Consider the following 21599-nt stretch of genomic DNA (forward strand, 5'->3'; position numbering starts at 1 on the left):
GTGGTCGAGTGCCCCCCGTGCCACGATGAGAAACATACGCGGCGGAGGGATGCAGCTTGGAATCAACGTCTCTCTAATGAGATTAGGCTGCGTGATAGCCTCGTTTGCCTGGCCTCCTTCCAACAGAACAGAAACGAGATACTTGAGCTGCATCTGGTAACAATTACATGGAGGGGAAATCAAAGCGTTTGCTTTGTTAAACCTTCAGAATGTATAATTAGAGTCTGCCTTTAAAAAGGCTCCGTATTGCTTCAGACCCGGCTTGCTTTTTGTCTCTTTTTTCATAAGCGCTAATTGCAGAGTCCAACTGATCTGTTTTTAGGGATGTAACATCAGAGAGAGGAATGTGTTACTGCTGCTGACGGCACACCACTGCTCAATTACATTGACATGGTGCTGGGAGGCTGCGGCACGGACGGCTTTGATAGTGAGCCACTCCTGCGCTCCCCTGAGCTGCCATGTGTGATGCTCTTTGTGGCATTAGCCAGCGGGCCGATGCAAAAATCTGCAGGTCAGAAGACGAGGGGAACTCATGTCGGCTGTAATAAGGGGAGTGCAAAACTACATATTCTTTAAAAGATTATATGAATGGCTAGTCAACAAGTTTGCCTTTAAGCCTTGAATAATTTTACCACTATACTTTTGAAATCTTTGTTCTGTGTTCTGTGTTTCTTGTTTCTGCATTTGTTTTGTATTGTCATATTTTTCTACTTTTTTGTAACATTGAGCATTAGAAAGGAGTTATTTAAATAAAACACAGTAGTAGTTGTATTAATTAGGATGATTTAAGTTGTCTTTCCACTATCTCTGATATTTGTGTATGAGTATCGCATTTAAAGAATAATATTTCAGAGCCAAAATTTTGGAAATTCTCACCTCACACTCAAAGTTTTGTTTAGAACACATAACATCCAATCAAGTAGTTGCATATGGTCTAACCATAAAAGTAGTGCTGTCAACAAATGCACCCAAAGCACAAATCAAGATTCTACATATGCATATGACAGGAATTCCAAAGCTCCTGTACTTCTCTCCATTGGACACAAACCTGACTTAGTATAATTTATTGACTGAGTTGCTGTAAGAGCATCTCCTTTAAACCAACTAGTCAACAATTCTGGCATATCGCAAACTGTAAAATGCTGGAAGATGAAAATGGAAGTCCAAATATCATTTTTTCAAAATGAAATAATGCATCTCTATAAACGCCCTCTCCGTAAAGCAAATGCAAAAAAAAATTTGTACTGCAATGGTCTGCCTAGGCTGACTTGGTTAAAAGAGTTTGAATGCTGGAAATGTATTTAGGTATGCACTATTTTCAAGAAAGAACAGAATTGGATTTTGTATAAAAGGTTTGCTATGAAAATATTTGTGAATATTTTATACTTTTGTGGCATTCAGACACATTGGTTTTCTGTCGTGGTGTTGATGTATAGGCCAAACATCTGAAATCACATACTTCCCTACTATACTGTATAGTAGGCGAAAAACAGTTTGTGACAAAAGAAGTGTCTGAATTCACAGTACTCATAAAAGAGTAGGCAAAACGTACCCGGATGAAATACTTCTTCCGTCGAGAATCTGAAGTGTGCATACGATGGACTTTCCCATGAGGTCACAGGAGACGATTTATGAATGGTAGTGAAGCGACGTAATTGGCGCTGGTAGGTCACATGATAATGACAACATGGCGAATGCACGTAGTACTTCCAGATAACATTCATACAACACACATTAATACTATATAGAACATACTTTTTTTCAGTGGTCGTGAAGTAAAAGCAGCCCTTTTGTACAAGTACTCACATGCAGTTGGGGTGAAGGAGCTGGTCCTGGGAGCTCCCTGTGTGGTGGGGGGAGGAGGCATGGTGGGCGGAGTTAACCTGGACTGTGTTTTCACATCAGCAGGTGAGTCGGGCATGGTGGACCGCTTCTCAGTACGATCTGCAAAAGAAAAAGTGGAACAGTTCTTGTGAGACCTCAGTGATATCCCAACAGCTGCCTCTCCACAGCACCTGAGCTCCTGTAAGATATACACACATAGCTACATACACGATACACGCCTTTAGAGAGTTCATAGATAGTAACACCAGTCAAATTCCAGCTGTCATCATTTCCCTAATGATCAAAGACACCGGCAATACTCTCATTAAAACGTTTCAGAAATCTGGAGGAACCCCACAGAGATCTCCAGCATCTTCAACAGACATGTAATGTCTAAAGTAACCTGTTCTTCTAGATTAAAAAGTCAGTCAACCCATTCTACACTCGAATATGGTTAAGAATAATAGAAATAAGTACATTTTTCACTGTATATTTGCTTGCATGTGCAAAACTCACAGTCACAATTCTCAGGTGTTATCATGTGTTGCTATGCGGTTACTAGGGTTTGTGAGTGGTTTCTAGATCATTGCTAGGTGGTTCAACTTCAATTTATTTTGTGTCAGTTAGTTGCCAAGGCATCCAAAAATATAAAAAATCTGAAAAACAATAGCATACTAGGGATGCACCGAATGTTCGCAAAAAATAGCAAAAAAGCACTTTCGATGTTCGGCCGAATAAGTAAAAAGACTGAATAAATTTGACCGAACAATGACGTTTTTGATGACGCGATCAAATAGTAACCAGCGTAGAGTGAGAGGCGCGTGCTTTATAAATGCAGCAAACATGCCCCCTTTGAGCAGATAACACAAGAGAAGCTCCTCTGATGCATCTGTGGCAGACGTTGTACCCTTACTTGCTGCACTAAAGGGTCTTTTGTTGACAAACGCGCCGGCGCGTTTTGCTGGATTTTTTTCATATAGCAACAAAATAGACATAAATACTCCGTCATTTATGGTCATACCGACTTAAGAAATATGAAAAAATACTGTTAAAAATGTCTACTTGTGTACACTTACAATCAAAACAAAACTGTGCTTTTGTAAAATATAAAGAAAATAAACAGGGTATGCTCTCTGCCTCTCCGTCTCCGTTAACTTTTTTCCTGGAGCACGTCTCTAAACTTAAACAAAACGCGGCCAATACTTGGCACACAGGCAAAGGCAATATAACTTTATAATCATTTAAGTGTCTACTTTTAAATGATCTAATTCAAAACGAAAACAAATATTCTCTGTTTATGTAATCTGTATGAAAAGAGAGAGATGTCAGTCGTTCTCAACTCCTTATCTGCTAATCGCCAATGAGAGCGCACGCTATATTGAAACCCAAATGATCTGAGGCAAATCCATGCAAACGCCCACGATAAAGTGTATGTAAATCGCAAAAGTTATAGGACAGTTATTCATTTGTTGTGGGTTCATCCATATTTTTTTGCACTTTTCAATGCCCTTTTTTAGTTACATTCTTTCAGCAGTCAGTTATAGGCCTAACATAGGCTATTCAAGAAGGGGGGCTTCAAAGATGGCCAAATAAAAATATATTTTTTACTTTAATAATTTATTTATGTTAAGTTATATTGTGCTTTGTTTAAATAATATCTGCTGGAATGTTAAATAAAATGCAGTGTTAAATAAATTGTATTTTTGCAATTTGATTTTTTTTTCTCTGAAAAGCAAGACAAAATAGTAAAAAGCATATTTTTACTAGGCTATTTAATTAAATGCAATGGTGAAAAAATTGGCAAAATAAATGGAAAACATGTGAAACACCGCGTTCGGTATTCGGCCTTCGGGCCAAGCATTTCATTATTATTCAGCTTCGGCCAAGAATTTTCATTTCGGTGCATACCTACATACCTCAATAAACCGCATAATTTGCAGTATCATTCACGTCTTTAAGAATTTGAATAAACCCATAGCTCTGAGTATGATCATAGCTCCTTAAAATGTGAATTTTATAGGAGCTTTTGCACCAGAGGAACCTTTTCATAGTTCCTATAACTATTTGCGGAAGTACTCACTTTTTGGTATTAGCTATAGTTTAGCTATAGGAACTCCTTCTTGGGGGACTAAATTAACTCCTACTTAAGAGTAGGGTCTAACCCAGCAAAATATGAACTATCAGTGACGTAAGTGTGCGTTGATTGGCCGAACGTACATGAAACACCAGCACCCGCCAGTTTACTGTCTTATTTACTTCACGATTCACGAACATGGAAAACAGTGATAGATGGGCCGACGCCGAAGTCCAGTGACTTCTAAAGGAGGATATCCAACGCGACTTTGAAGGGACCAAGCGAAACATGATTATGTTTAAAAGATATAATAAGACCGCCCTGGTGGCTAGTTCCTATAACTTAGTTCCTATAACCACATGACAAAATTGACAACAAATTTTGATGTAAAAATCAAAAATGACAAAAGCACATAACAAATGACTTAAACTTAAACTAAATTAAAATGAAAACATATATAAATAAAAGTTATGAGCAGCGACACTGATGGTGTTTAGGGCATGAGAGCATGCTTTTTTTGTTCTTCAAAACCCTAGATATGACTGTACACAAGACACAACATGACATCTAGATAGCTTTTACTTCAGAAGATCATGACTAAAGCTGCGGTCACAGTGTCCTTTAGTTGCTATAACAGTGAACCTTAAAAGTCTGCTTATCTATCAGACTTATGATAGCAAATTCATTTTAGTTGTTTTACAATATCAGCATCTGTACTGACTAGGGGTGGAATGGTAAACAGAAGTCACGGTTCGGTTCATACCTCGGTTCAGACATCACGGTTCGGTACAATGGAGGGAAAATCAAAACAAAAATGCAGAAGGCAATTATTTTTATTTTATTATTTTTTACACCCAGGTCATGAATCTAAATTAGTTGCTTACATTAACAAAATGAGCCAACAATAGCAGACATAAGCCCTTTAAATAAAAATAAATGGCCATGTTTTATAAAAAGGTTCACAAAACTAAATAAAAATGTTTAGAAAATATGTAAGATAACATTAATGTAGTTGTAGGTTACGTTCTCATATCCATTTTTTTTCTAATGTCACAAGGAATAATCTGGTTTACTGCTTTACACGATTTTTTAGTAGTGTGGTTTGGGTGTCCTAAAGTGTTAGTAGAGCACTAAAGTACTAAAATAAACATTCACGAGTGTACCTTACTTCTCACCACTGATTCCTGATGGTTTAGAGGACAATTACACCGAGTCGCACACTTTCGTTTCAAAGAATAGTACACCGGCGAGCGCAAAGTATAAATGCCCCGTCCATTTGGGAAGGCGCGCGCGCGGTCAGCGGAGGCTTGCGCTGCGGAGGCAGGCTAAAGTAAACAAACCTAGCAGGGCAACAGATTAGGTGTCCTTAAAGGACCCGTGTATCTAACAGTAGTTCCGCATTACATTAATTAATTTGCATGCAAGTTTTATTTATTTTTATACCGTGTATTCTCCGTGTTAATTCATGCACCGAACCGTGACGCCCGTACCGATTCGGTTCAATACGAATACATGTACCGTTCCACCCCTAGTACTGACCCATCAAAACCTTTGTACCCTCTCTTTCTTACATATAGACAGACATGTATGTGCGCGTTGTACCAGCTGTGGGAACATTGTGTGTCAGGGCGAGCAGCCGCCCTACGTCTGGGACATGTAGCCTGACTTTCCTGATTACAACTGTCCTGTGTGTGCCCTAGACTCTGATAACAGCAGGGGCTCCTGTCTTTCCAATTCTCTTTCTCTAACCACTCCCTTTTCAGCATGTCTTACTCCACAGACGAATATTAAATACAGCCTGTTAATAACGGCTGTACATCCCTTTAAAGATGTTTCACAGCTAGAGATATCAGCTATTGTCTTACTGGCTATGTACACATTGCAGAATAATCTAAAAAGAAAGGTGGGTGCACTTAGACAAGGATAGTCTGACCAGGAAGCAGAAGTGATAAAAAGGGTGGGAATTTCAGCTACGAATGGCTCCCATTCCACAGGCACCTCTATGGCTGTATGTGTGCACCAGAACCTAAACATATGTGTCAGGCTTAATCTGCCCCATACATGCACTCTCAAGCCTTTCCCAAATTCATAAAAAGTCACTTGTGCTAAAAACAAAGCTCAAGCTTTAAACACTACACAGGGACCAATCCATCTATCCCAGCCTGAGCTAACCTTTTATGACAGACTAATAAGCAGGGGTCTTTATTCCACACCTACACCGATAAACAGTTCTGTAGCTGTATTGACAAAAAAAAAAAAAATAGGCTAAATAAAATGAAAAAGAAAATAATATAAAGAATGAAGAGATGATGGACAGACTACATAGAAAAACCAATGCTGGTAATGAAACATAATTATATCTAATAAGGCAACTCTGCATTTGGACTATGATATTCATTAAAAACACAATGATAGAAATGAAAGATTCTTGAGTCAGTGAAAGGGACGAGGCAAAGCAAAGTGGCTTGATTCAACATTAAAATCTCAGTATGGGGTTAGTTATTACCTTGAAATGTTAACAACGTGACAAGTCCAGGCACTATAATTTATGAGAGCCACCGTACAAGTTTGAAATGAATAAAATAGCCAAAGCTCTAGTGCGAAAGCTATTTTAAACCAATATGCCTGTCAGATTATTATAATTGGAAAATATCATATAAAATTGTGAAAATATATATATTAATTGTCCAAGAAAGATAAGGTCTACGGGAAAGGCTTTTATTCAGCTTTGGTCTCTGAAGCAGCCCAGGGCAACCTAAAAAGCAGCTTGTGGATCTACATGTGTAATTGAGGATTAACATCTGGGTCAAAGTTGGGATTGGATTGGGAATTGGGAAAAGAGAAACAACCCTGAGACGTCTAAACCTCATCCTCTCTCCTTACCTGTCGAACAGAAATGGATGATAGGAGGTATAGAATAGGCAGTAATCTGTGTGCACACTTTTATGTGCATGTTCACAAGCATGCCGACATGCACGCTAAGATTCTGACCCCTTGGAAGACACAGGAAGGAAGAAGAAATATGAAAAAGTGGTGTAAATGTGGAACGTCGTCCATTAGTCAGCACAACATATCCATTAAGTTTCATTCACTATTTTCTGCTGAAATATTACACATCAGACAACTTAAAAGCATTGCACTTCCTATAGTATGTGTCAACCCGTGTTTGAGTGGAATAATAATCACCATAATACATCTCACTTTTATACTGGCAGGATGGATGAATTCCGCATCAAGTACAATCAATGACTGTAAAAACCCATCTGAAGAAAAGAATTAAAGCATATTCAGATGAAAGTGTTCTCTACTATTTTATAATCTCACTATATCCATTAGACTAAGAGTGTTAGAATAAAATCTAGGTGTTACATACATATGGAATGCAGGGTACATATGTACAATTTATATATTTGATCTCTTATTAGTTAAAGCGAAAATGATTGCCAATAAAAAATGCATTGTACAAGAGCAGCATTAAACCCACCTAAAAGTGGTTGACTGCGCAAATATGCTGTAGGAAAAAAAGAGATGCATAACTCAATTCAAACGAGTTCCCTCTTGGAGTGGAAAAGAAGCAATTTTGCATTTTAAACAGGCTCAAAAACATACCAGAGTGCACATCCATCCTGCCTTGATTTCATAAAGTTAATCTGTGCAGAGTTAACGCACAGAGTGCATTTGTTTGGCAGTTACCTGGCTTTTCAAAACGGGAAATTGGCAGGCGAGCGTCACAGATGAATATTAGGCGGGCCACCACGGATATTGATGCAGCAAGAGATTTAATGTGGCTCCCAGGAAGGACGATGAAGTGCTTTCCATTTTCCTGTTCGCCAAGGTCTTTTATTGCTTTTCAAAAGAGCTCTCGAGTAATATGGATTGCCATTAAACGGCACACCAAACTGAGCATTAGAAAGCACAGACTCGCTCATCTTCACTCCACGCCTGGTCATTTTTCATGACCCGACAGTGGCAGTGAATATCTTGCTAGGACGTGACTGGCTCTCCTAGCCTCTCTCCTTATATCTTTGTGCTTAAATCACTAATTTGCATGCACAAACAAATAACAGAAGTCAAAGAGGAATTGCAAATGTTCACACTATTTTTAAGAGACCACTATTAAAGACCAGCGTGATTTGGTGCAGAACTGAGTCACATCCTTCAGGGTCCGTTAGCCGGTTCGTCACGATCTAAACAGTCAGCCGTGTATGCTGTCTATTTCTACTGTCTTCTAAGAAGGTGAATAAAAGAGCAAATCTTGGCTATTTAATGGATTTCTTATTGAATTGAAAACTATTTATATTGAATAATTATAATAAACATGCCTGAACAAGTGACACTACATAGGTTTTCTGTAAACACGAAATGATGGTTTACACATTTACTTTACCCTTTTGAGTCAAAAACAACTCTGTTTCATGGATATTATACAATCTACATAGAATATTACACAGAAATACAAAACAAAGTACACTTCTGGTTTAAAATATTATAAGCTTCAAGCTAATTTCAAGCCTGTACTTTTGTATTCTATCAATCAACATCAGTCTTTTATCCATCAGTCTGCTCTGCTCCTTTCATACATGCATCCTGCATAAGATCCTTTCTTCTGATAACATGACCCAAAACAATCAGAGAAAAATCATATGTTTGACACACACAGCTCGACTTGCATGTCTCTTACATCACTCACTGCACAAGTGATCGTGATGTTCGACTCATTCCAGGGTGGGTAAAACAGCTATCTGTGTACACATACACATGAGGAAAAAGAAGGTCACGAATCATCTCATTCGTTTTCTTGTTGCATATTAGAAACCCTAGGATGTTTTTGAAGCAGACCTCCCCGTGTGCAAAGACGTAATGAATTTAAAATCATAATCACATAGCCGCATCTCCACTTTTGTGTCACTGTGAAAACGGTAAAGTTGAAACTACATTCATTCTCCCACATGCCAGCTAAACTTGCTTATTCACTTAGCGACTTAGTTTAGAAGCTTTGTGAAACCTAATCTGCTGTGATGATTCAGCCTTATATTTCTGTAGTGCCTGCAGCAATGCATAAATCCCCACAGTTGTGTTTGCAGGAAGTTGAGGGAGGATTTCTCTCCATTGGAAAATTGTTTTTTCACCTCTGAGAAAACCTGTGACCAGTAATGAGTGGCATGACGTGCAAAAGCCACAGGAAGCCAATCAGCCGCATTATGCTGACAAGACGGCTGCTTTTAGTGGCCTCGCGCTCATCAGATCAGGTTCATGAGGTGAGGGAGGCAAAGATAGAGAGCACCTTTCACAGGAGACATCTCGTGGGACAGATAGCGCCTTGAAAGAAGAAGACGAAGGTGGCATTACAACCAGCTGCTGCGCTTTAGAGCCACCGTACATTAAAGATGGTGAAGTCAGTAATGTGGTAAGAACGAGAGAAAGAGAGAGAGAGAGAGAGAGAGAAAGAAAGAGAGAGAGAGAGAGAGAGAGAGAGAGAGAGAGAGAGAGAGAGAGAGAGAGAGAGAGAGAGAGAGAGAGAGAGAGAGAGAGAGAACATCGACTCTTTGGATAATTGTAATTCAGACGCCGTCTCAGGTATCCGAGGCCGAGGGTGAACTGGGAGAGCGCGTTGTGCGTCGGTATGAATACATTATGAACTTGTGCACGCCGATGCACCATGCAATCATCTCCGCCAGATGGAACGGCGCACAGAGCGTGGCCCATCAAACCCTGCCAGCTTGACAGGGAAGATGTATGGATGCCCCCACCCTCCTGGAACTCATTCCCATCACTTATTCCGCTCATTCTCCCTGCAACAAAGCCTGTCCCTTTGGATCTCCTTCTTCCTCTCCATCTCATTCACTCTCTCCCCGAGCCCTCACTTTTCAAGGCTTCTCCCCAGGCGCAGTTGTTTTCATGAGCCCCACTTGGCCGGCGCCAGGTGGTGTGCCAACGTTCCATTCCATCCCATCAAATGACGCGCGCTGAAGGGACCTGCATCAGTCTGTGCTCACTCAAGAGTTACCAACCCACCCAACCACCAACCGCAGCACACGGCAACCTGTGCACTCCGATATTTAAAGAGATTGTACTCTTCCGTCGGGCTCATTCCTCAGCACACCCAACCGAGATGTTATTTCTGGATTACAACAGACATATGAATCATTCCTCCTCTTAAACGCACCATAAATGCCATCATCAGTTACCGATGGCAGTAACCTTTAAAAGAAAGTGATTTCACACTATAGCTACCCACTTTGATGCCAGTCGTGCTGGCTTAAGTGGACACTGACGAGTGGGCACTGTTAGTTTGAGTGTGGATATAATGTGAGATAATGTGTTCCTGGAGCATTTCTGCAGTAAAAAGGAAGGGCCGGGAGCCATCTGCTGATCCATTTCAAAATATGGTCTTGCGTCAAAGGAAAAAAAGGACTGACCAATAAAACAGATGCAGCGTTTATATTGGAAGTCACTCTTTTTTCCTTTCGTCCTCTTCTTCAAAATGGATTTATCTTAACGTCTGTTTAAACCATCTGTTGAAATAAGGCCCCGTTGGCATGAAGCGCAGAGGAAGAAAACAAGTGTAGAGGAACAATAAAAGTGATTCACGGTTGCTGTTACGCATTTGTTGAAATCGCAGAGATTTGTGTGGCATCTTGTTGCCAGACTTTAAAAAAATGAGGAAAATGATAAATCCTTAAAGGCTGTGAGAGTGTAAGACCTCACAGGGGAACTTGCATAAAAAACACTTGTAATCTTCTCTCGTGCCTCTTCTCTTGTGCCTCATCTACAAACAGACAATCATAATTGAAATAGGAACAATAGAGGTTTTGCAATTACACTACGAGCCCAACTGCAATTTTCAGCATCTTTTGAACAAACAGTAAATAATTATTTACTGACTTCTTATCTAGAGAGGCAGAATTAGAGCATTTTTCAATAAAAGGCCTTTCATACTGAGATTAGTGCTCTCAAACGCAAGTATGAAGCCCGTCCAACTCTCAAGTCAATGACTCACTCAGCTTCCTGGCATGATCAGATGCCAGCTGAAAAGTGGGGAGAAAGAGAGAGAAACAGAGAAAGATGGCACATGCAATATGGCTTAGCACCTAGACACATGGCTTTAACTGGCTATCCACCAACACTGCTGTGTTTTTCACTGTGTCCCTCATTAGCAGCGTGTAGGTTAAAGTCACATACATCCTCAAGGGATTTGCGCTTGGTCCACAAGCAACACTCTGTCATTGAATAAAAGTTTGTTTGGTGAAAACAACATCACATAAACAGAATGTAACATGGCCAGAAAAATAGACGTTCAAAACTTGTGATAGACCGATATATATATATATATATATATATATATATATATATACTAGACCGGTATTTGGCTATTTTGAGATTATAACTGTCCCTGCTTGGAGAATTAACAGAAGTGGTACTTTCCGCTTGCGTCTGTTCCAGAATCTACAGTCAGCCTTATCATCATTTTGTTTTTGAGTGTTTGTGTAACCTGAAGAATGTTTAGACTTGACCTCTTCCTTACACTTTTTATCAAAAGACAAAACCTTGATAATCCTCTAGAGATTCAGAAGAGATCTCAAGAATGTCTCAAACTGTGCTCAGATTTGTCAAGATACCAAAGCTGTGAATGAAAAGCTTTCAATTTGAAGCTAAAAATTTCTCATCAGATTCCACTGTGATAAGATCATTTTTCATCACAGTTTTTGGTATATTGGTAAATCTGAGTACAGTTTGAGACATTGTTGAGATCTTTAAATCTCTAGAAGACTATTAAGGTTTTAATAATTTTGAGACGAAAAAGACACAGAAATATTTCGTTTTGCTTTTCATTTAATATCAAACAGCAGACCTAATTGCAATGTTCAAGAGACCTTACAGTATATACCTTTGGTAAATACACTGCCAATTAAAACTTTGGACACATTTTAGAATTAGTCATCAAAACTATGAAATGACACTTTTTATAAAACTATGAAATAAAATTTTAGTTCTGTAAAGAAAAGTATATGTAAATGCGTAAATGTATTTATTTACAAAACTAACTTCAAACATTGAAGCATAAGATTTTAGAGTAAAAGTGTTTTTTTAAGATCTCGAGAAACATAAAATCTTAATGTGTCCAAAGCTTTGACCGGTCTTATAAGTGGCCACTTATATGACCAGTCAAAGCTTTGGACATATATGAATACATTTACGCATTTACATATGATTTACACTTACACATTTACATTTACGCATTTACATATGAATACATTTACAATTACGCATTTACATATCATTTTCTTTACAAAACAAAAATTTTATTTCATGTTGAAATAAAATCAATGTTGAAAATCAATGTTGAAAATCATATGCTTCAATGTTCTTGCAATTTAAATAGTACGCTGCCATTAAATAATACTATGAATAGCTCAGCAATAGATTGACCACCGAATAACCTGTATCGATCAACAACCTAATGGAAGTCTAGATTGAAAGAGCCCAGAGAACTTCATGAGGTTCCCTGGAAGTTTTCAAAATGCTAAGAAACACACGTCAGATGTTTCATCCAATATCCGTATACAGCTCCAGTTCTCTCCTGCAGTTCAAACAGACTGCAATTACCTCTGCACTCTGCTCATTGCCCTGAATACCACTCAAACCTGCAAATTGTAGGCCTTTATCCACTTATTCACTTTATTCATTTCAGCCACTTATTCTCACTGGCTGTGTCAGCTATGAACGGACGTCTCTCCACGCTTGGCAACAAAAAGCGTGGCAAAGTCTCTGATGCTAGGACGAGTCGAGCCCACGGCAGTGGATGCCAAATCAATTTTCGACAGATAATAAAGAGGCTCATGTTTTACATTAACAAAACGCTATTTTACTACACTCAAAAATGTGAGCTAATAATATATTGCTCTCGCTAACTGAAAAAACAGCTACGTGATAAAAGAATAACTTACAGGCACAGAGGAGGAGGAGGGGGGGGTGGGGTGGGGGGATTGCGAGAAAAAAGAAAGACCCTGGCGGCAGAATGACGGTTTATTTCTGCTGGGACCTCTGTCTGCAAGTGTTTTGAAAATATCACATGACAGAAGCCATGTGTTCAAAATTAGAGTGAGTTAAGTCCGCTGTGCAGAAAAATATGTCGACAATTTATGAAACGCAGTCCTGGATGGAGATTTACTAAGTAGAAACAGATTCAGAAAACAACTACCCCCCACCCCCGCCCAATTACTGCACGTGCACACACACACACACACACACACACGCACAAACTGTCTCCTTCTCGATCTCTCCCTCCCTCCTCCTCCTCCTCCTCCTCCTCCTCCTCTTTCCCTCCACGAGACCTTAAAAATGGTTTGAGTCACATCTGGCAAGCAGGAGACGCAGGAGATGGTGGAGTATGACCTAACATCAGGGCACTTCCACCCCGAGCGCTTTTCTGTGTGTGTGTGCGCGGATGATTGTGGCACTGGCCACAGTTTGCTAATGGCTTTCAGTACAAGGAACTGAGGCGTAGCTCCAGGCAATGACTGCCCCTGAACCGATTGGCTGCCATCACTGAGTGGCTTCTTAATGACTAAATACACTCTAGAGAGGCTGTCTTTAATGCTCAAACTTCGGTCAAAAGCCTTGTTGACATACTAAAAAAATAAAGAATCGGGAAATTGCATGGGAAACATGTTGTACCAAAAACAGTGTCTCTAACAAAACAGTAACAAAGCTAGAGGAAGAAAACAGATATGCTACTTGTTTTCATATTACCTAAGATAACAACCTTCTCTACCTTTACAGCAACATAATGCAAGTAAAATAACAAAGTACTGACAAAAAAACTGACAATGTACATCAAAAAATATATAAAACACTGTCTCCATCTAAAAATCTACAAGACTAAAGGACAAGACACTTGTTTCCATACTGCTTTTTTTTTTGTTAAAGTACCATAATACACCATCAATATATGTCCAACTGAGAAAGTGTTACATATCGTTAAAAACACCCTTTTTCTATATATAGAAAAATACAGGCACTTAGGCCCTGTGTCCGCCAAGGCGTATTTTTTTTTTAATGGAAGCACCGCGTTTTTTAAACGCCATGAGCGTAACGAGGTGCTGAGAGTTTTTTTTTTCATGCTGAAGCGCTGAGCTCCCGGCTTTTTTTACTGTTCACCGAGAGTTGAAGAATGTTCAACTTTGGGTAAAACGCAGTTCTCATCACTGTCACTTTTTACCCAACCATACAATTACAGTGGAGGAGGGGCGGGACTAATACCACACCGACCAACCGCCACATTCTGCTTGTACAACGCCAGAAGATGACAACATTAAGCATAATAACGGAACAAAATAATTTAAAACAAGAGCCAGGGAAAATGCGTTACATTGTATCGACATTTTAATATAGAATCAACACAGAAACAAAATATGTGTGAAATGAGATACTAGTAGGACTTTCGCGGTTATTCCGTATCATAACAAGCAAAGCGTCTCAACTGAAAAAAATGCTCCGCTACCAAAACGCTCTCAAGCGCACATAGCTAAGAAAAAAACTAGGGCTGGGAAAAGATTCATCGCGATTAATCGCATCCAAAATAAAAGTTTGTGTTTACATAATATATGTGTGTGCACTGTGTATAATTATTTTGTATATATATAAATACACACTCATGCATGTATATATTTAAGAAATATTTGCATGTATATACTGTACATATTTATTTATAATTAATTTTATATATAAATATAAATATTTTATATATAAATAAAATGTTTTTCTTATATGTATACATGCATGTGTGTGTATTTATATATACAAAATAATTATACACAGTGCACACACATATATTATGTAAACACAAACTTTTATTTTGGATGCGATTAATCGCGATTAATCTTTTCCCAGCCCTACTTAAAACGCTTTAGTGGACACATGGCCTTACTGTTGTTTTCATACTTTTCAGTACAATAGATTAACCCACAAGCAACAAATTTAACTATGAAAGTATTTTTAAAAAACATTGCATGACACTTTTGTGCACAAAAAAGCCACAAAACTACAGATGCTTAGCCTTGTTTCTATACTTACCAAGGAAACACTTTATTTTGTTACAGAAGCAATACTAAGAAAATGCATTGAAAACATAATATGAAAACTGCTCCTTGTTGGAGTAGCATAACTTGCAGCTGAAATACGGCAAAGTGAAAACTAAGAAATGTTAAACTATACTGTGCATAAACCCTGTAGGTAAGAAAAGAGCTACAAAATTACAGGGACTTAGTCATGTTTCTGTATTACCCAATAGAATGACCTTTATCTAATTAAAGTAGCATATTCTTGCGAACTGAGAACATGCGTTATAAACAAACTGTTTGAAAACACTCTTGCAAACAAAAAAAAGCTATAAAACTACAAGCAGAGAGGAAGAAGCCAAGCTCTGCTCAGCACTGAGAGCTTCAGTCCCTGCCACAGATGGACGGCACTGTGTTTGGCACTCTGCCAGCAAGTGAACAGATTGTCCGTGGCGGCGGCCTGGAGGAACGGTAGCTCCAGTGCAGATGGGTGTCCGAAATAACCCAGTGTCAGTTCTGCTCAAGTGTCCCTGACCTGGCACACGCGCCTGCTTACAGCTGCTTCCTCCAGAGCTTCCCAGAACAATTCTTCACATGCACACACTATTCACAAACATACCGTACACAAAGGCCAATGTTAACAAACACGTTTTAAGTGCTGCAACGTTTGGTAAGGAAACAACACGAAAGAGACACTTTTAAAGAAATTCTTTTGCTCCATATATACCGTTCCACATTTGAACTGAGCCAAATACAAATACACAGCCAACAATGTTACACTTGGAAGTTTAAGCACAAACAGAAAGAGAAGTGGAGGCTGGGTAGATGGAGAGGGGGAGTCAGAGAGGTGGGCACCAGACGGGTTGGCTGGCAGAGAGGTAGTGGCCATGGCACACAGGAGAGCAGCAGTGCCAACAGAGCTTGTCTCACAACACCATCTGTGAAGAGCAGCACTGAGATCTCCCTGCAGCCTGCATACACACAGCACGCCAGCTGCCCTCTGCAACTCTCCTCTCTCATTTTCTTTCGTTCAGTCTGCTTTCTTCACTTTCATGCTCCTGCACTGTGATTTTACTTTCTATAGCAGATCTCTGATCTTCCTGAACAGGGCTCAAAAATAAGGATGTGAGAGACATTAAGGGCAGTTGATGTACGGTCAGGCCATTACTGTATTGGTTCTACATCTTACATTTCTTGGGCTTGTATTTGAGATTTCATGTGTTGAGAACATAAATGTTTGATTTTAAGTGATAAATGAAATGTTGCAAATTGTGTTGATTTAAATCAGTGACCAAGGTAAAGTTATAAGGCTAGCATAGAGAATGACTTTAAGATAGTCTTAGAAGCCTTACTAAAAAAGGGTTCTAAAAAGCATAAAGTTGTGTTTTTTAAATAAATATGATAATTTTGCAGGATTGCCAAATTAAAAACATTATGCACCGAAAACGTGATATTTTATGTAAAAAAAAAAAAGTAAATAAAAAGTGGGGAAAAAAACGTATTATTGAGCCCAGTATTATTCCTCCTATTATATTTTCTTATGTTTATTGTTTACCAACATTCCCTTGCACAAGCAGACATAAAATGCATCTAAGCTAATCAAAAAAAGCATCAACTGCATGTAAAAAAAAAACTTTCTCAAAAAACTCCATCAATAAATGCATTAGTTTTGACAAAAAATATAAAAAACAGCATCAATTGATTAAGGTTGTTTCTTCCACATGCATTCAAAAAGGCAATAACAGCAGTACAAAGTTGCCTTAAATAGGCTAATTCTATATTTTACAAAATATTTACATTCAAAAATGCACATGCACAATTTCCCAGCAACAGTCAAAACAATCAAAGCTTCCCAATCTCACCTGGCATCATAGATGGAGACAATCTTATGACAATCAAATAATCCAGGGTATTTTTTCTATTTACCAGGTTCCCTGCAACCAAAGTCTCTTTGCGTCTTTCTGTGCTCTGCGAGGGGCACGGGGGTTGGCACAGGACCCCAAGGCCGGTACACCAGGTCCAAGTACGGGAGAGTGGAGCAGCCTGTCCTCCTGCTTTCAGAGCCTTAGAGGGACAGATGGAGACCTGCCTCTCGTTCTGCTCTGCTTCCAGGGATGCCCTGCACTAACAAGGGCACGTGTGGCCACTGGGGCCTCGCGCTATCCTGCACACGCTTGCTCCCTGAGCCCGCAGACTGAGACAATGACAGCTAGAGCGCACGCAAATGCGAGCACACACGCTCCCCGCCTCCTCCGCTGACCCCTCCCAACTGATGCGCGGCAGCCACACAAAACACAGCACGCGTATGAGAGAGCGAAGGGGGGGGGGGGCAGCAGATAGATAGATAGAGATAGATAGATAGATAGATAGATAGATAGATAGAAATACAAAAGTAAGACAGAAATATAGATTTGTGCTGTGAATCTGCCCTCTCATATGATCTGAATTAAGTGCAGTCTTGCAAAAACAACCCTCTTCTGGTCAGCCGGCCAATCAGAGTTCATTCACATCTGCTTCTGCTTAACCAGATTCACTTCATACTTTACTACTACATTCATAATCAGATGAAAAATATAGATCTTAGGTGAACAACGTGTTTGCTCATGTTTGTGAAGTCCAGATAATCAGATTCGCTTATCAACCTTCTGATTCATCCGTCTAAAAATGAACTGTGTTGATGCTTAAATGCTTTAGATCCATTCAAAATACCAGCATACTGCCTGCATCAATCAGCCCCATCCACCATTTTTTTGTTGTTGCAAGCAGCAGCGGGAACAACCACATTAGAACCAAGAAAAATAAATTTGGAGAGTCCAAACAAAGGCATGTATCTGCCTCTACTGCTGTGTTTTAAGTCTCTAGAGTGGCACTCTTCCCCCTCTCCCCCCACCCCTCGCACACGTTCTTTTTCTGCTCTCTTTCTCAGATTTGCCGTTTCTCTCTCTCCCCTCCCAGACTGCCATCACTGCATGTGATTAACATATGTCTGGGCTTTCAGCCCCTGTCAGCTTGAAGGCATTTCTCCCAGCCGCCTTAAACAGCAGATGAGCTCCATGTGGAGGAAACACTCCGGAGAGAGAGACAGAGAGAGAGAGAGAGAGAGAGAGAGAGGGTGGAGAGAAAGATTTGTTCTTCTTGCACGTTTAATGGTGGATCTACTCTTTTTGCACCTCCAACCTGTCTCTCCACTTTGGGGGTTGGACAGAATTGTGACTTTGAGATAAACAGCACCGGAGAAGAAACATTTCAATCCCAATAGCAGTGAGATTTGCCACCCCAACTGTCTCAGAGTTTGGTAATAATACAGTATGGATAATTGTAGTTGTGGGGGAAAAAACGATTATGTTCAGTATCGCGATACTTTGCGCACGCAACTATATCGATACAGTAGTGCAAATTATTGCAATATTTAATTATAAAATTATCTGTTTTACTTTCGGGTTTTCTGCATTGGTTTTCTCAGAGTTTACTCTGACAATTTACATATGCGTATTACATCTACAAGGTAGCGCTTGTTGCGGTGCTTTGTTGTCGTGCATTCAACAGCAAATTCAAATGAAAATGGCTTCACTACTATAACCGGTTGGACATGCCACTCCGTCTTCTTTCAAATCGGAAATGTGAGTAAATTTCGGTTTTATGATTGTTCTCAGGCTTATGTTACTCTATTGTATTTAAATAATTTTAAATTATGTGCTGGGAGCTCACCATTCATGTGAGAGGTCTCCTATTCAGAGAATAATTACGTCCTGTCTTGTAATAAGGTCCTGTGTCCTGAATGTTTAAGTTTTCAAGTTTTTGCACTACCCTCCTAAGTTTTTGCACTTCAGTTAATGTGTAGAAGTAATGTTTACAGAATTAAATGTGACATTTGAAGTGAGTTGAGCAGTCTTATTTTCCTCATTTTTTGTAATGCCTTTGAATAAAATGCGGGACATGAATCGCAATATATCGCAGAATCGAAATGGAATACTTGCTGTATCACAATATGTTAAGAATCACAATAATATTGAATCGTGGCCCAAATATCGCAATACTATCGAAACATCACATTTTTGCCAATTCCCACCCCTAGATAATGGTACCTTAAATGTTCAATCACTAGCAAAAACAGAGAATGACTTTTCTGAAGAAAAAAAAGCGTCAAACAATGTTGATTTGTTTTAATTGCCAGCGGTTGCATTCACTTGTAAATTACAGACATTACCAAATCTCCAACAATAACAGAATTCCTCATTTGCTTTATCCTGCAGCTATAAAGTAAAATGCAGTGCAGTTGTCATAAAAGTAATAAAAGGCAAATTGTGCAACAAGGTACAAGAAGAAATTACACTGCTATACTGACAGAAACGCATTCAATCCTTGTGATTGACACCTACAGCAGCTCTTTCAGAAAATACAAACATAATCGAACAATTCTAGGATGATCACTTACCATGAGGTAAAAAAACAATACTGGGCTGCATTTATATCCTGCAATGAGGTGTGTGAGAAAATGTCCTTTCGACTTCCTTTTTGTCAGCACTTACACACCTTCATGTCCACTCAGCACAAAGCCAGATTCATCAATTCCCCTAGCCTCTGAACAAGTACTGTTCTCAAAATCCGCTACATCTATGATTTTTTTGAGAGGCAACATAGCAAACTAAATATTCAGGCTTTTCTGTGGGTCCCTTCCGTCCCCTCCCTCCCCTTAAATCAATCTGACAGCCCTTTCAGAGCCGGTAGGAAGAGAATATATTTCCAGCCCAGCTTGATAAAGGCCTGCTTTAAGAGTTGGCTGCATTAACAGACTGAAAGAGCAGGAACGAGACAATGCGAAATGAGGAAACCGTGAGCTGAAGGGATTCCACTTCTTTCGCGTTCCAAGGACCAATAGTGCCAGTTTTTTTTTGTGACTGGCTTAAGAGCTTCTTAAAAAGCCAGTGAGCATACAGATACCTCTACAGCAGGGTCTTTTCCTGCGAAGGTCCCAACTGGGAAAGCGGGAAAGAGTTGCACACATGCAGTGTTCCCACACGCTCAGACCCTTGACCTGTGCTGCAGGCCAGGTTACATAGGGGGAACATGTTTTTAGTGGTCTTCTGATGCTGAAAAAGGGCCCAAATTAGCTTTTTTTTATAGTCTACATCTCCTCGACTCAACCCAAAGGGCTTTATCTTCCACACAGCTGAAAGTCATTAGAGCTCTCTTATGATCTGCTCATACGCAGGGTGGCGGAGCTGGAGAGGTTGCAATGAGACAGAAAAAGAGAAAGTAGAGGAAGGGAGGAACTGTGGAAAGAAAGACAATCATTAGATCAGCCAGTATGATGTTGTCTCTCAGAGGAACCCCAAAGGGCACGACCGAGGGTACGAATCACAGTGTAAATGTTTCTCAGCCACAACAGACAGCAGAAACCACATGAGGGGCTCCTTGCAGAAGCAAAACACTGGATACAAGCAAACATAGCAAAAAAATTACTCAGCTAACATCATATATAATCATAATCAGAATCAGAATCAGAATCAGAAAGAGCTTTATTGCCAAGTGTGCTTGCACACACAAGGAATTTGTTTTGGTACTGAGGCTTCCAGTGGACTATACAAATACAAATACAACATGACACATGAAACATAATACTACAAATTATAAGAATAAAAAAAATAAAAATATAAATATAGATATATGAGAATAAAACTATCACAGTTTGTTTTAGTCAGAATAGACATTTTCAGATTTACAGATTATGAACCTATTTACAGTGTTTTGAATATTATAAATAAATAAATCTACATATAAGTATCACCTGAGTTGTAGGATATTGCACTAAACAGTGGGAGTATTGCACTTACAGGCATATGCCTTGGGAGGAGTGTTAACTGTTCAGGAGGGAAATGGCCTGTGGGAAGAAACTGTTCCTGTGCCGAGATGTTCTTGTGGCCAGTGATCTGAGTCTCCGTCTTGACGGTAACAGTTCAAACAGGAGGTGTCCAGGGTGAGTGGAGTCTGTGATGATTTTACCTGCTCTCTTCCTCACTCTGGAAGAGTACAGGTCCTGGAGGGATGGCAGGGGGGCACCAATGATCCTCTCCGCAGTCCGGACTGTCCGTTGTAGTCTCCTGATGTCTGATTTGGTAGCTGAACCAAACCAGACAGTGATGGAAGCGCACAAGACAGACTCAATGACGGCTGAGTAGAACTGAATCAGCAGATCCTGTGGCAGGTTGAACTTCCTCAGCTGGCGAAGGAAGTACAGTCTCTGCTGGGCCTTTTTCACAGTGGAGTCAATGTGATTGTCCCACTTCAGGTCCTGAGAGATGATAGTGCCCAGGAACCTGAATGACTCCACTGCTTCCACAGTGCTGTTCATGATGGTGTGAGATAGGAATGCTTGTGTTTCATCTCATGCAGATATGCTACAAATATGAAGACTTAAACAGGTTGGAAATGCCTCTGTTGATCCTGTGCTATCATTTCACACTTATTTTAATATAAAGCCACAGATGAATTGTCTACATAATGCAGGGCATATTATTATGAATGGATAAACTATGCTTTGCAACAATGCCATAAATAATGCCAATCCCAATAACCCTCTCCTTTCCTGTCAACCTAAACAGGCAAAAAGCAATAAACAAAACATTAACAGTGTCACTTTC

The 21599-nt window shown here is 39.7% G+C and overlaps 1 protein-coding gene across 10 annotated transcripts in view; it reads right to left on the reverse strand.

The window, feature by feature from the left end:
- Positions 1 to 21599, reverse strand: part of runx1t1 (RUNX1 partner transcriptional co-repressor 1) — an 80893-nt gene that overhangs the window by 22303 nt on the left and 36991 nt on the right. For 8 of the 10 annotated variants that reach the window (XM_077196211.1, XM_077196216.1, XM_077196210.1 and 5 more), the window contains one exon: positions 1807 to 1944. In XM_077196211.1, the coding sequence (XP_077052326.1) occupies positions 1807 to 1944 (138 nt within the window). Of the gene's footprint in view, positions 1 to 1806; positions 1945 to 16820; positions 17166 to 21599 lie in introns of those variants that run through there. The other 2 variants (XM_077196213.1, XM_077196215.1) reach the window with 2 other exon arrangements.

This window comes from Siphateles boraxobius, unplaced genomic scaffold (genome assembly GCF_051911475.1).
Source record: "Siphateles boraxobius isolate OS27281-9 unplaced genomic scaffold, OSU_SipBor_1 35, whole genome shotgun sequence".
Classification (NCBI taxonomy): domain Eukaryota; kingdom Metazoa; phylum Chordata; class Actinopteri; order Cypriniformes; family Leuciscidae; genus Siphateles; species Siphateles boraxobius.